Source organism: Epinephelus fuscoguttatus, linkage group LG6, assembly GCF_011397635.1.
Source record: "Epinephelus fuscoguttatus linkage group LG6, E.fuscoguttatus.final_Chr_v1".
Taxonomy (NCBI): Eukaryota; Metazoa; Chordata; class Actinopteri; order Perciformes; family Serranidae; genus Epinephelus; species Epinephelus fuscoguttatus.
This window is the reverse complement of record NC_064757.1, coordinates 14,998,385-15,020,255: the sequence shown is the minus strand read 5'-3', so window position 1 is coordinate 15,020,255 and position 21,871 is coordinate 14,998,385. Positions and strand designations below refer to the sequence as shown.

The following is a 21,871-nucleotide window of genomic DNA, read 5'->3' as shown; positions in this document are numbered from 1 at the left end:
GCAGCACAATTAAAACACATACGCACACACACTTAAATTCATAACAAATGAATGGCTGAATTAAAACATACAAAAGAGTGCTTTGTTTCCATATATTCATCTTTGTTTAGGTTGACAGGAGGGCAGAAACATATAGTCGCGGCAGCAGCAGGTGGGACGTTGCCTGGCAGTGCCATAGCAACACACAGTTTATGGCTACAGGACAACAGCTACAGTGCAGGCAGCTTGCTAGTCATTGTACTCGCAACGTTTGGTACCCACGCTGTTCCTTATAGCGAATTGCCTAAATAAAAAAACACACAAAACTCACCTTGAAATGAACAAAAGCGTCTCCACCATAAGCGACTTCGTGGTTTACCTGAGCCACAGAAGCACAAAGTCGCCGTCCAGTCAGTCCCAGAGCACAGAGCCGCTGTCCAACGCTGTCTCCCTCCGCCGAGTTCCGGAGCGAGTCGCTGCTGCGCGGATGGCCGCTCGTGCTGCTCTGATGCCGCCGTCAGGGAGTGACGTTGCTGCTGGCCAACTCAGCTCAGTGCAACAGAGACGCTGACGTCGAGGTACCAGTGGTCATACAAGGACTCTTTGTGTGCCTTAAGAGCCCTGAGACGTGTCATCTCGTATAGTGAAGTGTTTATGTCCCCGCATACACTTTTAGACGCAGATTCTCATTTTCGGGGCAGCGTTTAAAGGCAGATATGGCACTTTTAGGTAGCTTGTGTGCCCAATTTTTAGATGTATGAGGGTTTATGTCTGGGATAGCGTGCACATGGCTCATAAATAGCTTCTTTTTGTTTATCATTATGTTATGACTGGAGGTACTTTACCTTTTAATTAGCTGATCACTGCACCAATGTGTGTAATGATGTGTATTATCAACTTAAAGGGGAACTGCGCCCATTTTCAAAATTAATACATGTTTTTCTCATGGTCTAGGACAGTCCAAAAACACTAGAAACATGAATAAATGCCTCTCAAATCCAAAAGCTAGAGTGCTGAAATTCAAATTTTTTATGTCTTAGGGTATAAACCCTGGAGCTGCTCCACAGACAAAGTGGTAAAGATGTTATAGATGACACTGAGGGCACCCAGAGGAATGTTCTGAGTATATGGGTACATTTTCAATGTCACAACTGAAAGAATACAGCTCAGCTGGGTGTAACAAACATAACATCAGGCGGCTATTCATTGTCTATGGAGCAGCTCCAGACTTTATACCCTATGACGTCACAAGTTTGGGGCTTACTTCTCTGGTTTCTAGCTTTAAGAGAGTAGTGCCGCATGTTCCCAAATATTAACTGAACTTATAGACCATGGGATTCACATACTGGAATTCTTAATTTAGGTGGCATCCCCTTTTAAAACCTAGCTTGTTGTACAAAGAGGTCATTATAATTAGTCTATATGGCAAGGGGTTTACGGATATTAGAAACCTAACTAATCTCTATCCTCATGGGGCCTCAGGTACGTCTGCTTAATGACTTATAATTTTTTTTGTTATGTAGGCTATGACATATTGTTTAAGCTAAGTCTAAAGCCTGTAAGTAGCTATTTAAAGGGACTCTCCATGAATTTAGCATTACACTTTTATGAGGTTAGGAGGCTCACAAGAGATATGAGAGTAAAATGCACAGTCAAAATCAATGCAGCAGAAACTAAGACAACCCTTATTACGGACTTAAATACAGGCAAGGCTCCAAAAACACTACTATTCCCATAATGCAACTCAATCGTGCCCTTCCTTTGACTGTCTCTGGTAAATGCCCAAGTCTTTCAGACTGCACCCACAAGGTCTTGACACAGACTCTCTGTTTAAGATTTGAAGTGGCAAGCCCAAGCTTATCCCGTATGATGACATCAGGGTAATTTCCTCAGACTTTAAAAAGCTCCCTTTAGAGCTGAAGACATTCATAAGATGAGTTGTACTCTACATTACAATTAAACTGATGTGTAAGATCAGAAATTATTTCAAAGGTTTGCAATCATTTTTATTTCGGTAGCCATGAATCTGTCAGGTATCTTGAAAGTCCCAGACTAGAAGAGAAGTCTAAAAGCTTGAGAGTGGGATGTCAATTTGAGCGAGCAGCAAAATTCAGGTTGAGTTTATCTAAACATAGCCTACTATAATTACTGATTTGGAGCACACAAGGCCAGCAGAGAAACACCGCAGCATGGGAAAGAGGAAAATGATTTCAGATATACTACGCATCTGCTAAGGGAGAAGGACAGAAACATTGGTTTGAAGCAAAAGATGAATGCTCTGCAGTCTGCACGTGTATTGATTGCTTATTAGTCTACTCGAGGGGCGCAATGCCAAGTCATTTTTCCCACGAGTCTCAATTTATCACATTGGTTACTCATGCTTGCTACTCATGTTGCTCATACTTGTGTCCAAACTTTGCAGTCAGACCTTTCCATGTGCAGCTTATTAAAATTCTGGTCTCATCAGCCGCATGCCAACAGATGTTCAATTATAGCCTTTGCCCATTAACAACTGCAACACTATCATTCTACAGCCCAATAGAAGCTTTCTGCCCATTCATGGGAGGGTTGGATCTAAATGTGGGCTGTGTGGCTTGGCCATCTTAGTATTCAGTGCCCTTCCCTGCAGTCCCTTATTGCAGTCAACTGCAGTTACAGTGGTCTCATAGGAATAGAGGGAACAAGGCTGAGCACAGGAGAAAGAGGCCAAGGCAAAATGGGGGTAAATTAATGGACATTTTTAATCTTTTTATGCTGTAAACCTGAAAGCAGGTGAGATTATTTTAGGAACACGATTTATCTTTAACTCTAGCTAAATGGGTTGTAGTCAAAGACAGTGGGTAAAGTGAAATAAACTCAGATTACTCACTTAATTCACCTAGTTTAAAGTAAAGATATAAAGTAGATCTTAATTCCATAAATTCTGGCTGTATAAGTGTCACATAAAAAATTAACTGTATGTTAGAAATACCGTGAATTAAGCTTGTTTTCCCCTGTAGCTTTATCACTGATAGATGTCACAAGGAAAGATGCAATGCATACCACAGTCTGGAGACCACAGTAAAATATGTTACCAATTACCACTCTTTTTGCTAGCTATATGACAGTCATTAGGAAGTTGGTATTTCCACTGCAGAGCATCAAATACTGAGTCATTTCTCCTTCTCCCTCCTATCATTCAAACCCAGATTACAAAAGCGCTTCCCCTGAAAACAATTCAGTGTAATTACTTGCAGATATTTGTCCATTTATCAGAAACCACACACACACACACCATGATCGTTAAATCATCATCAGCACAGGGGCATCATTAAATGCCCCTGCAGCGTCTTTGCATCACCATTATATGCTGACATGTGCCAAAACAGCTGGAGGACTACTGGGAGAAAACCACTGCCTGGAAAATATCTGTATATTTTGTAGTGCCACTGAGTTTTAGCACCCTCAGTGTTGCATTACAGGCTGGAAAGTCATCATCTCAGGGCTGGCAATATACTGTCAACACAATATCTGTCTTAATTAGCTGTGAAAACACAAGGAGGTAGTAAAGAGTCCATCAGCAGGAGGAAATATTCTTGAGTTTACAGGTTTTCTTATGTTACAACTTGAAGACAGAGTTGCTCATACATAAACAAAGCACTTAACGATTCAGAGGAACATCCATATATTTGAAAAACGGATGTTTGGTGGTGATATTTTTATGTATGGCTCTAACTTAGATTCAACATCTGATCCATCACTTTGGCAGTTTTATAAATAGCCACATTCCTAGCAGAAATGCAGCTTCAGTGAGTCAGACATGAAAGGGGTGCTAGATTTAGCCAAGACAATGGATAACTTTCAAGAGAAAAAAGCGAAGAGATTTAATTATTCTTTCACCCACTCTGTGCTTAGGAAGACTTCCGTGCCTGCTACTTAAAAGTCCAGTGTGCAAGATTTAGGGGGAAATATTGGTGGAAACGGACTATAATATAATTTGTATGTTTTCTTTAGGGTATAATCACCTGAAAATAAGAACGGTTTTGGTCGCATTACCTTAAAACAAGTTGTTTATATCTGCATAGGGAGTGGGTCCTCGTCCATGGAGTACACCATGTTGCACCGCTATGTTTCTACAGCAGCCCGGAACACACCAACCAAACAATGATAGGGCCAGTCTTGTGTCGGCTACCATAGTAAGCAGACCGACCAAGAAGAGCAGCATCAGAAAAAAAATTGTTTTAACGTGAAACTGCTTTATTCAGTCTTTTTACCAGTTTAAATCACCAGGTCTGTTTGTTTTGCAGAGGAAGAGACTGCTGTGGATGATTCTGCTCCCAGTAAAAACCTCCTGAACGTCTGGATCTGAAGTTGTCAGAGAAAAAAGGTGAGCGTACATCAGCAGGTGCTGGGCTGTCTGCGACAAGACAAACAGCATCGGAGAAACACTGATGTGTAACGTGAAGCTGGTCTTAATCACATGGTCTGTTTGTATTGGAGAAGAAGAGCCTTCAGTGGATAATTTGGCCCCTGGCAAAAACATCTGGATCAGAAAAGGTTGAGTACACATTAAGTGTTTGGATTAGCAGGTGCTGGGCTAGCGGCCTGTTTGTGGTGTGCCAAACAGCGTCGGAGAAATACTGATTTGTAACATGAAACTGCTTTATTATTTATTGTTTTTACCGGTTTAAATCATCAAGTCCGTTTATTTTGGAGAGAAAGAGACCTCTGCAGATAATACAGCTCCCAGTAAAAACCTCCTAAACATCTGGATCTTAACTTATCAGAGAGAAAAGGTGAGCCAACATTAGCAGGTGCTGGGCTAACAGCATCACAGATTTGTAATATAACACTGCTTTTTTCAGTGTTTTTACTGGTTTTGATCACATGGCCTGTTTGGTTTAAAGGAGGAGGAGACCTTTGTAGCTAATTTGGCTCCCGGAAAAAACCTGACCAATGAACACTGAAGGAATTCTAACTGGGAGTTTATGCTTGGCACATGGGAGAAGTTTCAGTTAGCTGCAATCCTCACCACTAGATGCCACTAAATCCTACACACTGCTCCTTTCAAGTAGCGTCCTTGATACTTTCCTTTTAAACAAATTAGTAAAATTCTAGCATATAGCTTATGCTCCATACATTTTTCAAACAAAAAGAGGCAGGTTAACATTTATAGTTTTTGCACACATGACTCTCTGACAACAGCATGACAGATGGAGGGACTGACAAAGGGCAACAGATGAATGAGAACCTTTTATGTACAAGCCGGCGCCACTCTACATAAATGCATGTCAGAATGAACCGCTGAGAGGTTGAGCTTCACAATACAAAATGCAGTAAGCCAAATGTCCATCCAAAAGGTTGTCCCAAGGAAAGAAACCATTTGGAAGGTTTGGAAGACATTATCAATTTTTTAAATAAAATATAGTTGCAAGAGAATGACGACAAAAATGTGGCTGCAACTATCTAACAGAACACTTCGCTGCATGAGCAACTTCCTCCTTCTTCATCAACTGCAACCAAACAACATAACATTTCCCTGAGGCGTCATCTGTTGTGCCCACTTGAGTATCCCATATGGCTCGACATATATAATTTAGGATCATAAATATACAATCCCTACCCTCCACTGAACAGACATGGGCATGAGGATCCAACAACACTTATTGTAGTCTGTTGTGCTCGGTAAATCCAGCAGGGCATAGAGGTTTTAGTGGAGCAGCGATGCTGGTGTAATGCCTTTGACACCCAGCTGTTAATTCAGACTGACAACAGGCAGATATCTGGCAGACTAATGGCAGATGGGGCTTGAATCCTAGCTTTATGGAGATAAACTATACCCCCTTAGGAAGGAAAGGGGAATGGAGAGGAGAACAAAGAGAGGACAAACACTTTTTAGTAACATGGTGAAACAACACTGGAGAGTTTATCTAAAAAGGTGGAATATTCTGGCTTTTTCTGGACATTTGTGTCATTATCACAGCAGGAGGAAAATGTTGCCCATTGAGCTCGCTGTGTTAGAGGTAGGATGCAATCTTTAGGGCCCAGTTTTACTGTATTTATATCATCAAAAGCAAAGAATGAAGAAAAGCATAATCACATATTTTAAATTACCTCCTTGCCAACTTATTATTAAAAGTAAAAGAACAACTATTAGTTGAATCTAGAGAGAAAAATCCCTCATCTGGCCTAGTTTAAGTAGTACAGGAAAATAATTATAGTCATGACCCAGAGGATAAAGCTTGTCAGATTTAGCTGTACTGTTGTTGTTTTATTGTTTCCACTGTGAATCTCCTGCCTTCCAAATAAGCAATTTAGCATTAGATAAGGTTTTATGTCTGCTATGGACATAAGGGATGTTATGTTGTTACACTCTTGTGGGCCAGTGTGTGTGTGTGTGTGTGTGTGTGTGTGTGTGTGTGTGCTTCTTCCTCCCAGTTTCCTTCAGCCCTACCGCAGGATCATGTCTGCCCTCCAATGGCTACAACAGGCAACAACATGCAACATTACTTATGATAATTGGGATTAATTCAGCAGCGATTGCAGCTGTGAAAGGCCTAAATATAAATATGGGTTGGAACCAAAGGTGGATTTTGGTTACTAAATAAAGCATGCAGCTGCCATCTCTGATTCTCTTTCATCATCAAAATGTTTCAAACACAAGAAGTCAGAAGGGACTGTGATAGTTTTCTTTGCTCGGTGACTAAAGGCAAGAAATGAGACAAAGTAGTCATTGTACAAAAAAAAAAAAAACAACCACGAAAAGCTGTCCTATTGGTCCCAAAGTTAGAAAAAAAAAAAAAAAAATAGCAAATGACGTGTGTCACTCATCAACTTTGTCCCTACTGTTTACATAAACACGTTACTCATACCCTGTTGGCTGGGCTCTGTCCTGCTGAAGAGGAGGATCACATATTGTCCTGGTGTTTAAGCAGAGCAGGTAGACGCACAGGAAGAGAGGGGAAACATGTTTTTTACGACTCTGCTCTGTCTGCTGTTACTGCGGCCTGGCTTCGCTGCTCTAATGAGTTCTCCATTGGACGGGGTAGGTGGAAAGCTACGGGTGAACAGGAGCACTGCGGTTAGTGATTCCGCTGCTCAGGACTTCTGCAAAGTACATTGAACTCTTCAACTTTAAACTGTTTATCATCCTGTGAAAACCCACGACCTGCCCAGAGTCATGACTGTATTTTCCTGGATTTACATGGCAGTGACTTCAAAAAGAAGCAAAAGCTCTAAAATAGTTTTGTGTTTTCATTCAGTATTTGGGCTACAGATCTAAATTTGGCTGCACAGGTTTGAAGCTGCTGTGAAGGATCTAAAAATGGTGTTATTGTCTGTGTCCTCTTTAAGCTTTTTCATCACTCCCCCAGTCAAAGAGACATAGTTTCCGCTCCTGGCTCTTCTGATGCCTCAGGTATGTCTCTCTATGGGTTAACTGTAATAACAGTTTGTAATAACAGTTTGAAGACTTCTCTCTGTGATGGTGTAAAGAAGTGTAATAGGTACAGTAAAACACCAGTTTATAGTATTTGTAAAACTAACTACAAAAACAGGTACAATACACATAAGCAGATCACTAGTACATGTCTAGACAGTGTCTTCCTATTGTTCACAGTGAGTGAGCGGCAGCGACGCTCAGCTCTGATGCCTGATATCACACATCTGGAACTGCTGGTGGTGGTCGGGCCTGATGTGCAGCAGGTCCACAAACAGGATACAGAACGATACATCCTCACCAACCTCAATATTGTAAGTCTGAGCACAACAGTCTACGCTCTGTCGGTTGCCATTTGTGTACCTTAAAACAATATCTGGAAAAATGTATTGAAATTTTTACCCAACAACATACTTTACATGTTACTTGTGTAAAAAAAAATTTACTTTGGGAAAAGTAAAAAGGAGGTCAATTAAAATGTACTTTAGGTAAATGTTAAAGTAAAAATATACATAGAGTACATTTAAAAATGTGATACAGGGTGTCTACAGTATTAGACACCTATATTAAATGGTTTTCAAGATAATTTTAAACCAATTTTAAGGCTACTTTTGGGACAAATCATGTTTTTCTTATGAAAGCACTGCCGGTAAGTAGTAGTCTATATATGTGGTCCCTTGCAGAGGTATGTCTTATTTAGGAAAATGGTTATTATAATGAGTTTTTCTACATTTTGCTGATGGGTAAGTGCAAGTATAAAGTAAAATAACAGTATCGGATTCAGTGGAAGGTTTCAAGATCTGTAAAATCAGAAATGTGGACATACACACAGAAGAGCTTGACTTATTTTGACAAAAAGAAGTTAAAAGAAGGATAACTGAAGTTAAATAAAATGTATGTGATAATTAAGACCTCACAAATTCAAATTTAAGAACATTTAATAACTTCTCAGGAATAATATTTATAAACTTTAAGATATTTTATAACCTTCTAAGGTAACCTGCAGGCATCCGCTGACAAAACTACCCAATTATAGAACATATTTAGGCTACAGTCTAAAGGGAATAAGTTCATTACCCTATCCACATCACAACACAGAGCTCTTGTCTCCAAACCAACAATAATCCTTTTGTATAGAGGCCACTTTGCAGCCTGTGCAAACAAATGATTTTTAATTATACAACCACCTTTCTCAGTGATACCTTACTACAATTAAACAGAGCAAAGATAACACTTATACAGACAATTAAATAAGAATTACCTAAAATAAATACAAATTATTATTAGCAATATTTGGCTACTTAAGATGCCACCACTTATAAACAGAGGAAAACATTACCAGAGCAGACAACCAGATAAAAACTCCACAGCAGCTCCAGCCACAAACACACACGATACAGTAATTAGGGGTTGTAGAGTTTTCACAGTTGAGTGTCAGTGTTGTAGCAGACTCACCTGTCTGGAAGTCATTTTGCGAGTCCCACTGCTGTCCTTGAAGTTTTTAAGTTGAAACTGTGACAGCAGAAAGGCCTCACACACCTCAGCCAAGGTAACATTTTAGCCTTTAGCATGTTAGCCAGACTTAGCGCGCACCTCTTGGTCACGTATCGCAGGTGTGCTTGATTTGGGTCAGTTAGCACGCTTGACGGGTGGAGGATTAAAACAGTGATTATTTAAAGTCGCAACCTTTGTTTTACCTGTGCCGAGGTACAGTAAAGCTAATGTAGCGCTGGTTACTCGTGGCGTTAACTATAAACTTGTAGCTACTGAATTATAAAGCTACTCCAGGGTCGTAACTTGGTCCACTTTAAAGTCCATCTCAACAGAGGGACAACTGAACACAACAATCGTGACACATCACCTCATTATCATATCACTCCGCCAACCTTTAACCTTTACCATAATTACAGGCAAAGTATCCCATGTTAGGTAGTTCCCTATCTAAATTAAAGAACAGACCACAATATACTGTATGTAGACTAGATGTAGTCACCGTTAATTAGGCCTAAATCATGTAAAGTCTTTTAATAAACCCGAAATAGTCATTTACAATGTAAAACTTAAGAAAATTAAATCTCATTTTACTCTAATCTTAAAGCACGTTAAAGTGATAATAATTATAGTATTGTTGTAAGCTGCTGTTCACAAACTACTTGGCCTTGCCCGGTTGTGACTGCACTTCCTCACATGAGGACATGCCATTTTGGGATTACTTGACCTTAGACCTGTCGTCCTCTTCGGTGGACACAGTTATGTGCCATCTAGTGGTAGTAAGATCAAAATACACTATTCTATGTACAAACAAAATGGCAGCCATCTCTGCGAGGCCAGTCTGCCGCCTATCCTGACACAAAAGTGGACAAGGTCCAAACCTGATCACATTTTATGGTGAAATCGTCTCATTTTAGGATATTGGGATTTAAATATCATTGACAGTGTTGTTTTTTTTTTGTTTTTTTTTTAATACTTATTGGGTCCTGCTGATTCCAAATAGCTGGGAGAAATTAAAAATGCAAACCAAACAAAAGTTTGGGTCTCAGGAGGCTATGGTATTGTCAGTGGGTTCCATAATGGCCCCATTCCAATTGCCTACATGGGTGGGTTTACCCATGGATTAGATTAGATTATATTAGATTAGATTAGATTAGAATAGACTAAATTAGATTAGATCAAATTAGATTAGACTAGATTAGATGCGCATTTTGGGCTCATACCCAGGTAGCCGTAGCGTAACCTATGTGGGGCCCACGGGTAAACCCACCCATGTGGGCATGTGGCATGGACAATCCCATATTCAGCCCATCTATTACCCACATGGGCCCCACATTCAAATGTTGGCTGGGATGTGACTTGTAACTTCTTAAACTTAAACCAACATTATTTGCAGCACTTGAAGGCTGAAATAAAGAGTAGCCTAATGAATAAATAATTAATGTAAGTAAAATGTAACACAATTAGAGAGAAAAATCAGTCCACGTGTTGTATGTTCAAATGTTTACATAGCCAGACTTATAGGGTGCACTGCAATGCTATAGTCCCTTTACACTCTGCACATCCTGAAATATATTCATCTGACTTAAATTTCAATTTCCACCCAGGCCTCAGAGCTGTTGAGAGACATGGCCCTGGGAGCCAACACAAGGGTGCACCTGGTCCGCATGATCATCCTGACAGAGCCAGAGGTAAGTGGCCCCATGTTATAAGTTCAATGTAGAGTAAAGTTCATAAATGAGAAGATTTTAGAAGTAGTATATTAAAATAGTAATCTAAAATCCTTTAGCTTTTGTGTAATTCAAACTTTCACAGGCACTGAGCTAATGCTGTTTTCCAGAGTGATTCTGAGTGTCAGCAATGGCGGACTAACCTACATATCAGTACCTTACTTTTGTTCCTGTGGTCACTCTTCTAGCCAGAAATCCAAATGTCTCCCAACATTACCTCCTCTCTCAGAAGTGTGTGTGACTGGGGCAGAAGGATAAACCCCCCAAACGATACAGACCCACTCCACGCTGATCTCCTCTTATACATAACAAGGTGTGCCAGATGTAGCTGGCTGTATCGTAAACAGAAATTTTCCTAATATTTTATGACTGAACAAACCGTGTTTAACTATATGTCTACCATCACAAACAGATACGACCTGGAGTTGCCTGATGGGAACAAGCAGGTCAGGGGCGTAGCACAGCTGGGTGGGGCTTGCTCCAGTGACTGGAGCTGTGTGATCACAGAGGACACGGGCTTTGACCTGGGGATCACTATCACTCATGAGATTGGCCACAGGTAAAGCAGACACATGGACCAACAGTGAATCTACAATATCTGATTAAAGTTTACATTGCAGCTCATGAACCTTATTAGGTAACACTTTCTTTTACAGGGCTGCATTTTATGAATAATTTCCAAGTTTCCTGGAATTAAAGATGTGATTTGGCACTAATTAGATGGAAAGTAGAGATGGTGTTTAATTGGTGTGCCCTCAACGAATTAATTAAAATTAATCGCTGCTCTGAGTTCACAGTGAGGTAAACATGCAAAAATGTAATGTTTGACAACATGCAGCATACAATTAAACACATGGAAATGAAAGTGCAATGATAGATTTAAAAGATAAATGTATGTTTACTTGTATTTGTAGGGATCTTTTTCTTTAAGGATGTTAATTTTTTTCCACATAATTGCACCAAATGATATGGCTCATTCCAGGAAAGTTCTTAGAAATTATTAAGAAATAACTTTATCGTGCAACTAAAAATCTAATAGCAATCTCAAATCTATAGCTTGGTTAAAAGAATATAGTGAATCACTGTAGAACAATAACAATACTGGGCCCTGATTAGCAGACAGTTTTTATGAAGCAAATCTTTGGAGTGGAGATTCTCAATTGAGCTGCAATGATTACTCGATTAGATGTCAACTATTAAATTAATCGCCAACTAAATTTGATAATTGATTAATCTGTTTTTAAGGAAAAAAGTCAAGTTTCTCTCATTCCAGCTTCTTAAATGTGAATATTTTAATTTTTTTTTTCATTCCTCTATGACAATAAGCTGTATGTTGTGGATAAAACAAGACATCATGTCATCGTAGGCTTTGGAAAACACTCATCGACATTTTTCAATATTTTCGATCATTTTCAAGACCAAATCTAATCAATTGATAGAGAAAATAACTGAAAGATTAACAGTCAATGAAAATAACCGTTAGTTGCAGCTATAACACTTAAGTTTTCATACATTCACTGCAAAATAGGGTGAAAACTTTGAATATTACCACTAACTCTTACAAGTACGTTAAGGTTTCTTAATAATGCATCTCAGTAAATACATCCACAAAATAACATAAATTTAACACATTTTATATTTAACTTCCTTTCACCCAGTTTTGGAATCAACCATGACGGAGTAGGGAACACCTGCAGCAGGAGTGGGTTCATGATGGCCTCTGACGGAGGCTACAACAGTGTGGATCTGACCTGGTCTCCCTGCAGCAGACAGCAGCTGCTCACATTCTTCAGGTGGGCCAACCTGTTCAGAGCAGATGTGCGTGAAAGTGCCTCTCATTTATCATGCAGACTTGGGACTGTTGAAAGGGCATTTCATCTATAAGTCATTAGTGTTTTCACTTCAGGTTGTTTTAACTGATTCCCCTCTCACATTTTAAGAAAGGTTGATGTAATAATGGGAAGATTCGAAATTGATTAAAACCTGATTACATCTTAAGCGTATGAACTTAGTGAGTAGTGAAGGTACAAAACTGCTGTAGTCTGGACTTGATGATAAGATGTCACTTATATTAATGTTCCCAGTGAAGGAAAAGCTGAATGTGTGAAGGACCTGCCTGCACTGGGAGGCTCCCTCCAAGACTGGAAGCCTGGTCTGTACTATGGAGTTGATGACCAGTGCCGTATAGCTTTTGGTAGCACTGCAAGAGCCTGCTCTTTCACCAATCCTGACCTGGTATGTTATAGCAGCTTGATGCCACCAGGTGGCATTTCACATCAAAAATATACCACATTTCTAGTCGTTTTTGCAATATTGGTCTCCTTTTCCATTAGCCAGCTTGTCGTGTCCTGTCCTGTCACATTAACCCTGATGATGACAGCTCCTGCAAACGTCTCCTGGTCCCACTGTTGGATGGGACAGAGTGTGCACCTAATCAGGTACTGCTGCATCATCAGTGAGGCCTTCTGGTGCAATCATTCCCCCATTGAATCATTGAGTGTTATCTACCAAAAGAAGGCCCAAATATGTTTGTTCATGAGGTGCATTCCTTTGTTCCAGTGGTGTCTGAAGGGGCGTTGTGTGTCATCAGATGAGCTCAGCTCGTCTGTGGTGGTGCACGGCTCCTGGTCCAGCTGGTCTGAGTTCTCGCCCTGCTCACGGAAATGTGGTGGGGGAATCACTCACCGCACGCGGAAATGCAATAACCCAAGGTAACAAATGGGATGAAAGTATCAGGCATAGTTAAATCCTGTGACTGTACTTTATGTAATTAGGCTGTTTCAAAGTGTACAACTTATATATGACTTGCTGAATGTGTGACCGTATGTGTCATGTCTGATTTTCAGGCCTGCTTTTGGAGGGAATGACTGTGAGGGACCGGATATTGAAGCTGAACTTTGTCACCAGCAGGTAAGTTCTTACTGTTTGCAGTGGGCCTCCACAGTACAGTAGGTCAATACTATTTACTCAGAGGATCACTGTACCCACAATCGTCCCACTTTTCAATGATCTTTTGTCAGCAGTTTGCAGCCTGCACTCCTGTAACAAGCCTAAAAAAACAAAGGCATTGACAGGATAATTCAAAGAATTAGAGGCAAAGAAGTAATTTAAAAATAAGACTATGAGCTTGAGGCAAAGTGAGGTATTCTCAAAATCAATTTTAGATCAAGAAAAATGTCCTGCCCTGAATGCCTCTATTGTGATTTTGGGGCTGAAGGTGCAAACAGACGCCATTATCAGGCCAGAAAAGTTAAAAAAAAAAAAAAGAAAATCATTTTCTGACCACACATGTTGTTGCAGCCATGTGAGAGCACCCAGCTGGATTTCATGGCAGAGCAGTGTTCCCAAACAGACCTCCACCCCCTTTACCTGCAACCACACACTGCTTCCTTCTACACCTGGATCCCTGCTATAGGCTTCGCACAAGGTGGGCCTAAAGATTTTTTTTCCATATATAAATGGTTAAAACCTTTTATCTCTAACATTTCCTTATGTGAACTCTTCTCATCGTAACCAGGGGACGAGCAGTGCAGATATATGTGCCAGTCGAGAGGAGAGAACTTCATAGTGAGCCGTGGCTCTCAGTTTGTGGACGGGACTCGCTGTGAGCCAGACAGCCCGCCTCCCTTTGGCTCCACAGCTGCTTGTCTCAGAGGGAAATGCCAGGTAAGGAAGAATGAGAAGATGACAAAGCAGATGCAATCTTAGTCTTTCACATTTTAGTTGTACTCTAACCTTTTTAAATGTGCTGTTTGTCTCTGGTCAGCTGTTTGGCTGTGATGGTGTGCTGCACTCTGGGAAAGTGATGGATGTATGTGGGGTGTGTAGTGGAGACGGATCATCCTGCAGTTTGATCTCTGACTCCTACAATGGTGGTCGGGCCAGAGGTAGCAAATTACAGTGTGTAGCTATTTAACACATTCAGTGACAGAAAATGACCTGACAATAATTTTGATGATTGATTACTCATTTAAATAAGACATTTTTCAGATGAAATAAACATAACTAACTTTTTTTTTCATATTTTTTTAAAAACATTTTTCGAAACTGCCGCTATATCCTGACAGTGATACATGAGACAGATGGTCTGTGAAAAAAATATGTTCCTCTGGCTCCTAGTGGCCTAATTACAAGAGCCTGAATGAAAATAACCAACCAGAGCCGAGGAGTCTCTAACACAGCTGTCAATCATGTCGATCACAGCTGCGACTGCGTTCAAACTGTCAAACTAGGCAGCGCTGATCAAATATTAGTCAAGACTGTGTCATTGCATTGCCTTTGTCTCGCCTTAGATGTTTTCAGAAACATATTTTAGTGTACTGTTTAGCTGTAAAATGAGAACGTTTGTGACCCCGGCAGCCATGTTGGAAAAAGTTGAGACAAAACAAAGCACCACCCACTGGCCACATCACAAATTCTCTCATTTTACAACTCAACAGTCACTAAAATATGTTTCTGAAAACATTTGAGGTGAGAAATAGGCATTGCAGTAATAGAATATTGATTTATTTTTTATAAGCACTGCCTAGTTTGACAGTTTGACTGCAGGTCTGGAGAATGACTGACATGACTGACAGCTGCGTTAGGGGCTTCTCTGCTTTCATTGGTTTCACAGTTTAAGCAAATGTGATAAAAGTTACTTTTCTAAAAGTTACCAACTGTAGTTTTAACTGCAAAAATAATCAATAGGTTGATTAGTAAGCAGTCCTAACTCCTGTATTACCTTCCATGAGTTATAATTAAGTGCTTTCTGTTTCAGAGTACACCACCTTCCTCACTCTGCCAGTGAATGCCACACAGATTCATATTGTCAACACGGCACCTCTGTTCACTCATATGGGTGAGCGTCATCACTTTACCAGAGATTTATGTTTTTTCAGAAATGGTTAACAGGATCTAAAACTCTAAAACTTTTTGGCATTTGTGTCCGCAGCTGTAATGTTTGGGGGTAGATACATTGTGTCCGGGATGGGAAGCATGGCACTGAATATGACCCATCCCTCCCTGCTGGATGATTATCGCTTAGACTACCGTCTCCACCTGACCCCTGACCTTTTGCCTGAGATGGAGGAGCTGCTGCTGCCAGGGCCGCTGTCAGAAGAGATAAACATACAGGTCAGGAGAGAAAAACTGTCATTTTTTACATTCTTTTGGTGGGCTTCCTTCAACTTTTGAAAACTGAAAACTTCAGCAATCACATATTACATCTTTATACAATGTTAAGAATAATCAAGTGCAGAAATCAAGTCGTAAAACTGTGCGACATCTGACATTTATCATTATTTTTGCCTTTGTCAGGTCTATCGCAAATATGGAAAAGAATACGGAGAGAAAACAAATCCAAACATTAGCTACCAGTTCTACATACCAACCAGAAACAGTGACTTGACGGGCATTACACCAAAAGGGAAATGGGCTTTCTTCACAACACCCTGCTCTGTCTCCTGTGGATCAGGTAAGAGCCTGTTAATCATTAACCATATCAAAAGGCACAAATAGAATACCCAGCATGTCATTATAAATTCACAGGCTGATTGCACATTTTAGCCTTAGCACTCTTGTTTTATGAGCAAGTGGGTTTTACAAATGAGACGAGGCATTTGTATAATAATGTGCAGCAATACTGACCTTTTAAAGAAGCTTTTATCCCATCCTTAATGTTTCTGTCTATTATGAGGGTACTGCAGTGTTGAATATGCCAAATTTATTTTGTCATTGTTCCGATCGCAGATGTTTTCATTAGCAAATGTCCACTGAAATGATTAACTGTGCATACATGCAGTTTTGTTTGGTAAACAGCCCTCCCTAAGCTACTTTCTTTCTACAGGTGTACAGAGGCACGTATCTATCTGTATAGATGAGGATACCAACAACCATTTGGAGGAACACAACTGTGAAACACCTCCTCCACCTGTACCGCTCCACACAAGCTGTCAGCTCTCACCCTGTCCCCCCAGGTTAAGTTCATACTGTTTTCCCCCTTTGGACTGATACACAGCTCAGCACAAATGGTTATACATGAATAATTTATTGTTTCACAGGTGGGATACAGGGGTGTTTGGGCCCTGCAGTGCCTCCTGTGGTGGAGGAGAGAGAGTGCGTCCTGTAAGATGTGTTCAGAAAGATGGAGCCGATGTGGTTAAGGTTCCTGATTCTGAATGCTCAGCTGACACAGCTCCGAATACTGTTGAAAAATGTAACCTGCAACACTGCCCTGCCAGGTATGCAGTATGCAGTTAGGTATTTATTGATTACCGTGAGTGCATGGGTTAAATAAATTCCTATGACCACAGAATATGAAGATATTTTTCACAAGTTTGAAAACTAACTTATGTGTTCACAGATGGCATGTGTCAGAGCCAGGGGAGTGCTCAGCAGTGTGTGGGCCAGGGGAGGCAAAACAAGTTGTGTCATGCATCCGGCCAGAGAATGGTCAGGATGTTGAAGTGGATCAGAGCTTTTGTTCGTTGCAGATCAGACCACCTGATTCTGTGCCCTGTGTGACCGATGTTTGTCCCATTGGTTGGGAATCTAAGGGAGAGGTAAAGCAGAAAATAACTAAAATCTCACTCTTAATTCAAAATGTGAAGTGTGTCTAAACAGTCTTTCTTGACCAGGAACAGGCCCTGCTGAAGTCTGGGGTGTCGCCACGCTCCAGACAGGCTCCTGTGTATGTCTGGAGTCCTGTTATCAGCCAGTGCTCAAAAACCTGTGGCAATGGTAAGTTAAGAAATATAATCGCTATCACTCAGAAACAGTAAGTCCTCATAGAATAAGGTCAGTCAAAGCCTGATGCTTGTGCAGGAACCCTGCAGGTGTGGTTCTCCTGCATGGACCACCAGACCAGACTGAGGATGACTGACGTCCACTGTGATGCTTCTACCAAACCTCTTCCTCAGTCTGAGAGCTGCAACACATCTCCCTGCCCCCCCGTGTGAGACATTATACTTAGCATGCATATAGCATAGTACAATCTGATATTTGTCTTTAGCGTGAAATTTAAGGTGTGTCGTTTGAAATAAGGGTTTGAAAATTACAGCACCCAAATATTTTTTCAACCAGGTGGCGCTCTAAGCAAGGAGTCTGCAGTGTAACTTGTGGAGGAGGGGTGGCCAACAGGGTGCTGTACTGTGCCAGAGAAACAGAAGGGGAGGAGGAGGTGGTGGAGGATTCAGAGTGCAGTGACTTTCCCAAACCCACAGCAGTGGTTTCATGTAACGACCACAGCTGCCCGGCAAGGTGAATCACAGACAAATACTCACACACGTCTGAAATTAATTCTTGCACAGGCAAAAAAAAAAAAAAAAAAAGATTTAAAAACCTCTGTTATTCATCCAGGTGGAAAGTATTCAGCACATCGCCCTGCTCAGCATCCTGTGATTTGGGTGTAGCTCAGAGGACCGTATCTTGTGTCCAGTTTGTCCAAGGCAAGGAGAGCGTGGTGCCGGAGGAGAGCTGCCGGGAAGCTGTCAAACCTGCCACCACAGTGCCCTGCCTGGTGCAGTTGTGCACCTTTAGGTGGGAGGTGAAACCATGGAGCCAGGTACATTTCACAGGCGACACATGGACTGGAACATGATGATCAGCTTGGACTGATTAATTGTTAAGTCTATTGGCTGAAAGTGAATAGGCAACTACTTTGATAAGCTATTAATAATTTAAATCATCTCTCAAGCAGAAATATATGTCTGCTTCCAGCTTCTCAAATATGAGGCTTTACTGTTTCTACTGTGTTTATTATTATATTCAGACATTTTATACAGAAAATGATTGAGTCATCAAAGAAATTATTGTCAGATTCATAATCACTGAAAATAATCACTAGTTGCAGCCCACATAATAAGGCCAAAATAATAAAATGAGACACCATGAGTGGAAATGTGAAATAAATTATACTATAATATATTAGCTGTTATACCATTGGTAAAAATCTAAACATTATAACTGCAAACAGTACTTGAAGTAACACACTTGGGCCTTTTCTTGTTATTGAATTTACGTGATTTATTACTGTCTTCAATATTAAGCAGTCATCCCATTTTAAAGCACCATGATGATGGTTTTGCATGTTTTTGGCCACTTCCTTCAAATTACATCTACTTTACAACACAGGTAGCCGTTATACAAATCTGTTTACTGTGTTTTTGAAGTATAAATGTTATTGTTCCACCATCCCAGACATCAAGTAGTTTCCATTTATTAGCAGAGTCTCGAAACTTGCTTGAGGTGGGTGATTCATCACAGTGAGCAAGTCCACAATCATTTTTTGTTGAGGTAATGCGGTGCAGACTTTCCGAACCAGTCTGCTCTTATTCATTACCATGCAGTGATAATGTAACACTGACAAAAAGTAGTGAAGATTTTTACTGTATGGGAATAACTGATACCTATTGATGTCTGGAACTGGAGAAAAAGTAAAAAGTCTTATAATTACACATAGCTTCTTATTAAAGTGTTTAGTTTGTAGACACGGGGCTGTGGCCCTTTAAGAGCAGTTTCTTTCCTCTTAATTCCGCTCCTTATTCCGAGAAAAGCAACCCCATATTTACCTGTTATGCTTCTCTCTCTTCTGTCATGTGAGTCCTGTTTATTGTGTGTATCTTCCTTATCTAGTGTTCAGTGCCCTGCGGCTACGGGATCCAGTCTAGAGCTGTGTCCTGCATGGGCCCCTCTAAGCCGGACCCCCTCAGCCCTCTGTTTTGTATGCACATGCCTAAACCCATCACCATCCAGGGTTGCTACACAGGCAGCTGCGGAGATGTGCCACCCACCTCAGACGCTACTACTGCAGTGATGCCACAGCACCCACTGGACCATCCTTCTTTAAGTCCAACAGAGGCAGTCACCGTCCCACAGGCCACTCCAACGACCACCCCAACCCCTAAACCCAGTTAGTACACATTGACTACCCATTCTCAGGAGGAGCTGAAGGCAGCTGCAGGATTATCATTACAGTGTGTGCTTCTTACCAGGTGCATGTGGGCAGCTACTCTTGGAGGAGTCTGGCGTGGTGGACTTAAAAGACGTGACTGGTCGTTGCATGGTATCCATAGGTCGACCCCTGGATGAGGTCATTAATATTAAAGTGGAAGCTGGCTCCTTGAACTGCAGAAAGAGTAAGTTTTATCAGACACGTGTCCTATGTTGTGACTATGGCAACTATACAAACATCTGTCACTGTGTGCGTGTGTTTCCACAGAGGAATATGTTGCATTTTTCGATCGACTGGCATTTGTGAGGAAGTGCGAGCAGGTAGCAGGCAGTGAACTGACCACCAGAACCAACGTCTTGCTGGTGCGTCAAAACCTGCTCACCCCAGGGGCCGGGGTTGTGTTTACCTTCAGTTCACAGAAAAACACGAAGAAGAGCCACCATCAGGGTAAGAGTGCTTGTGTGGTCAGCACATGCAGAGCTGGGGGGTGAGTTGAACGTTTTTGTTTTTTTTTAGTTTTCAGACCACTAACACATCCTACATCTCAAAAGTTTGGATGAAAGACGGCTTTGCTTGCTTTTTGGAATGGATGCAAGTGTAGGTGAACTGAGCCCAATGTGTGAGCCTATTGCAACATAAAGATTCAAAACTAGATCTGGAGAGGTGTATGCAATATTGTGAACACTTGCACAGTCTAATGCAATCCAATACAAAACTCTGCAATAAATACAGTGAAGCTGAAAATATTGCCAAGTTTAAAATGTTCTTTCCTTGTCGTGACTGTCAGTAGAGCTGCAACAGTTAGTTCATTCATTAATTAATCGAGAGACAGAACAAGAATCAATCAATCATTAAGTACTTTTTTTACGCAAAAATGGTATAAAACTTGTGTTTTCAACCTCTTAAATATGAATTTCCTGTGTTTTCTGCTTAATATCATAGAAAACTGAATACCTCTAGGTTATGGACTGACAAAACAAGACATTTAAAGGCATCATTTTGGATTTTTAGAAACTGAGATGGACATTTTTCACCATTTTCTGACATGTTTTAGACCAAACGAATAATCTATTAACTGAGAAAATAACAGGCAGATTAAATGATTATGAAAATAATTGTTAGTGGCAACCCTAATTGTCAGAGTGGCATTGATTCAGCTAAAATAGGTTATATTGTGTTAAATTGTGATGTTCTGTGCTTTTACTTTGTCACCTTCACCTATAAAGTTGGAGGTGACAACATTTTAGCACTTTAAACTGCCTAAAAATTGACTTAAGCTGATTCAGCACCTGACCAGATTTGTACTAATCACCTAATATACTAATTACCTGGTCGTTGCATTTGACCATACAGGTGTTAAGGATGTTTTGTTGGGATGAACTATACCGTGTCTATGCTCCACAGATTGTGACATCCAGCTGTTTTCCCCAACTGGTGTCTTTGAGAATCCAACAACATCCAACACCAACCACACCTGTCGAGTCCTTATCAACGCCCCTCCCTCAGTCAAGATCAGAATCCAAGCGCTGCACATAGGATTAGTATTCAACTCCACCAACTCCCAGTCTACATACATCATGGTGCGGACCAGCTTTAACACGCATTGTTTCAGTATGCTGCACACTTAGGAAACAAAAGTGTGAGGGAAATGACTGCTGCACTGTTTTGTCTTGTGTTTCTTGTACAGATCCGGGACATGGATGTCTTAAAGACCAATGTGTTTAAAGGCCAGCAGCTGTTTCAGTGGCACTCCTCTGGAAATATGGCTGAGATTGAATTTCATGGACGCTACCTGCATGCCAAAGGGAGCTTCCGAGCTGAATATGCCTTTATGCGTCTTTGATACCAAATATTCTGTATTTTCAGAAACTAACTAGTTTCACTATATTGAAATGTATGTTTTACATTTCTTTAGTTTAGGTCAAGTGTGTAGGATTCCACAGAGTCTGCCATGTTGTTTCTACAGTGGCCCAGAGCGGACAGACCAAACACTGGCTCTAGATAGGGCCATTTCGTTTGTGTTTTCACATCAGCCACTGTAGTTCTCCCACACACTTGGCACGTAAGTTTCAGTTAGTTGCAATCTGCAACCTCACCACTAGATGCCACTAAATCCTACACACTAGACATGAAATACTTATGTTTTTGTAACAGCCATAAACTTCTAGCCATTAACCTCTATTAAGCTAAATACTTTCTTCTGGTTTTCATTCCTATACGTTGATCATTTTTACCTGATATAAATAATAAACAAACCAAAGCACTCAATATCTTTAAGTCAAGTGAGAAGTATCATTCTACACCAGGGACTAGAAAAGTATA

General features: G+C 40.7%; 2 protein-coding genes across 7 annotated transcripts in view; one reads left to right on the top strand and one right to left on the bottom strand.

The window, feature by feature from the left end:
* LOC125889724 (neuronal calcium sensor 1) overlaps positions 1-9,222 on the bottom strand; it is a 31,007-nt gene extending 21,785 nt beyond the window's left edge. For 2 of the 5 annotated variants that reach the window (XM_049577789.1, XM_049577794.1), the window contains exon 1: positions 311-488. The gene's annotated coding sequence lies outside the window, so the exon portion shown is untranslated. Of the gene's footprint in view, positions 1-310; positions 494-8,851 lie in introns of those variants that run through there. The other 3 variants (XM_049577795.1, XM_049577791.1, XM_049577792.1) reach the window with 3 other exon arrangements.
* On the top strand, positions 3,446-21,778 carry adamts13 (ADAM metallopeptidase with thrombospondin type 1 motif, 13). Of its 2 annotated transcripts, XM_049577785.1 has the most exons (30): positions 3,446-3,566; positions 4,044-7,003; positions 7,312-7,375; positions 7,577-7,710; positions 10,495-10,578; positions 10,806-10,930; positions 11,030-11,176; positions 12,276-12,410; positions 12,702-12,852; positions 12,951-13,055; positions 13,177-13,328; positions 13,464-13,527; positions 13,918-14,044; positions 14,135-14,283; positions 14,384-14,504; positions 15,377-15,457; positions 15,551-15,732; positions 15,916-16,072; positions 16,445-16,574; positions 16,659-16,838; positions 16,961-17,159; positions 17,235-17,337; positions 17,422-17,551; positions 17,680-17,856; positions 17,956-18,160; positions 19,231-19,507; positions 19,590-19,733; positions 19,817-19,996; positions 20,954-21,129; positions 21,237-21,778. In XM_049577785.1, the coding sequence occupies exons 2-30, from the start codon at positions 6,926-6,928 to the stop codon at positions 21,390-21,392; spliced, it is 4,113 nt and encodes a 1,370-aa protein (XP_049433742.1). In that variant the 5' UTR covers positions 3,446-3,566; positions 4,044-6,925; the 3' UTR covers positions 21,393-21,778. The 2 variants fall into 2 exon arrangements, with proteins under 2 accessions (XP_049433742.1, XP_049433743.1); XM_049577786.1 differs by lacking the exon at positions 3,446-3,566 and having other exon boundaries at positions 5,483-7,003; positions 17,241-17,337.
* The last annotated feature ends 93 nt before the right edge of the window (positions 21,779-21,871 follow it).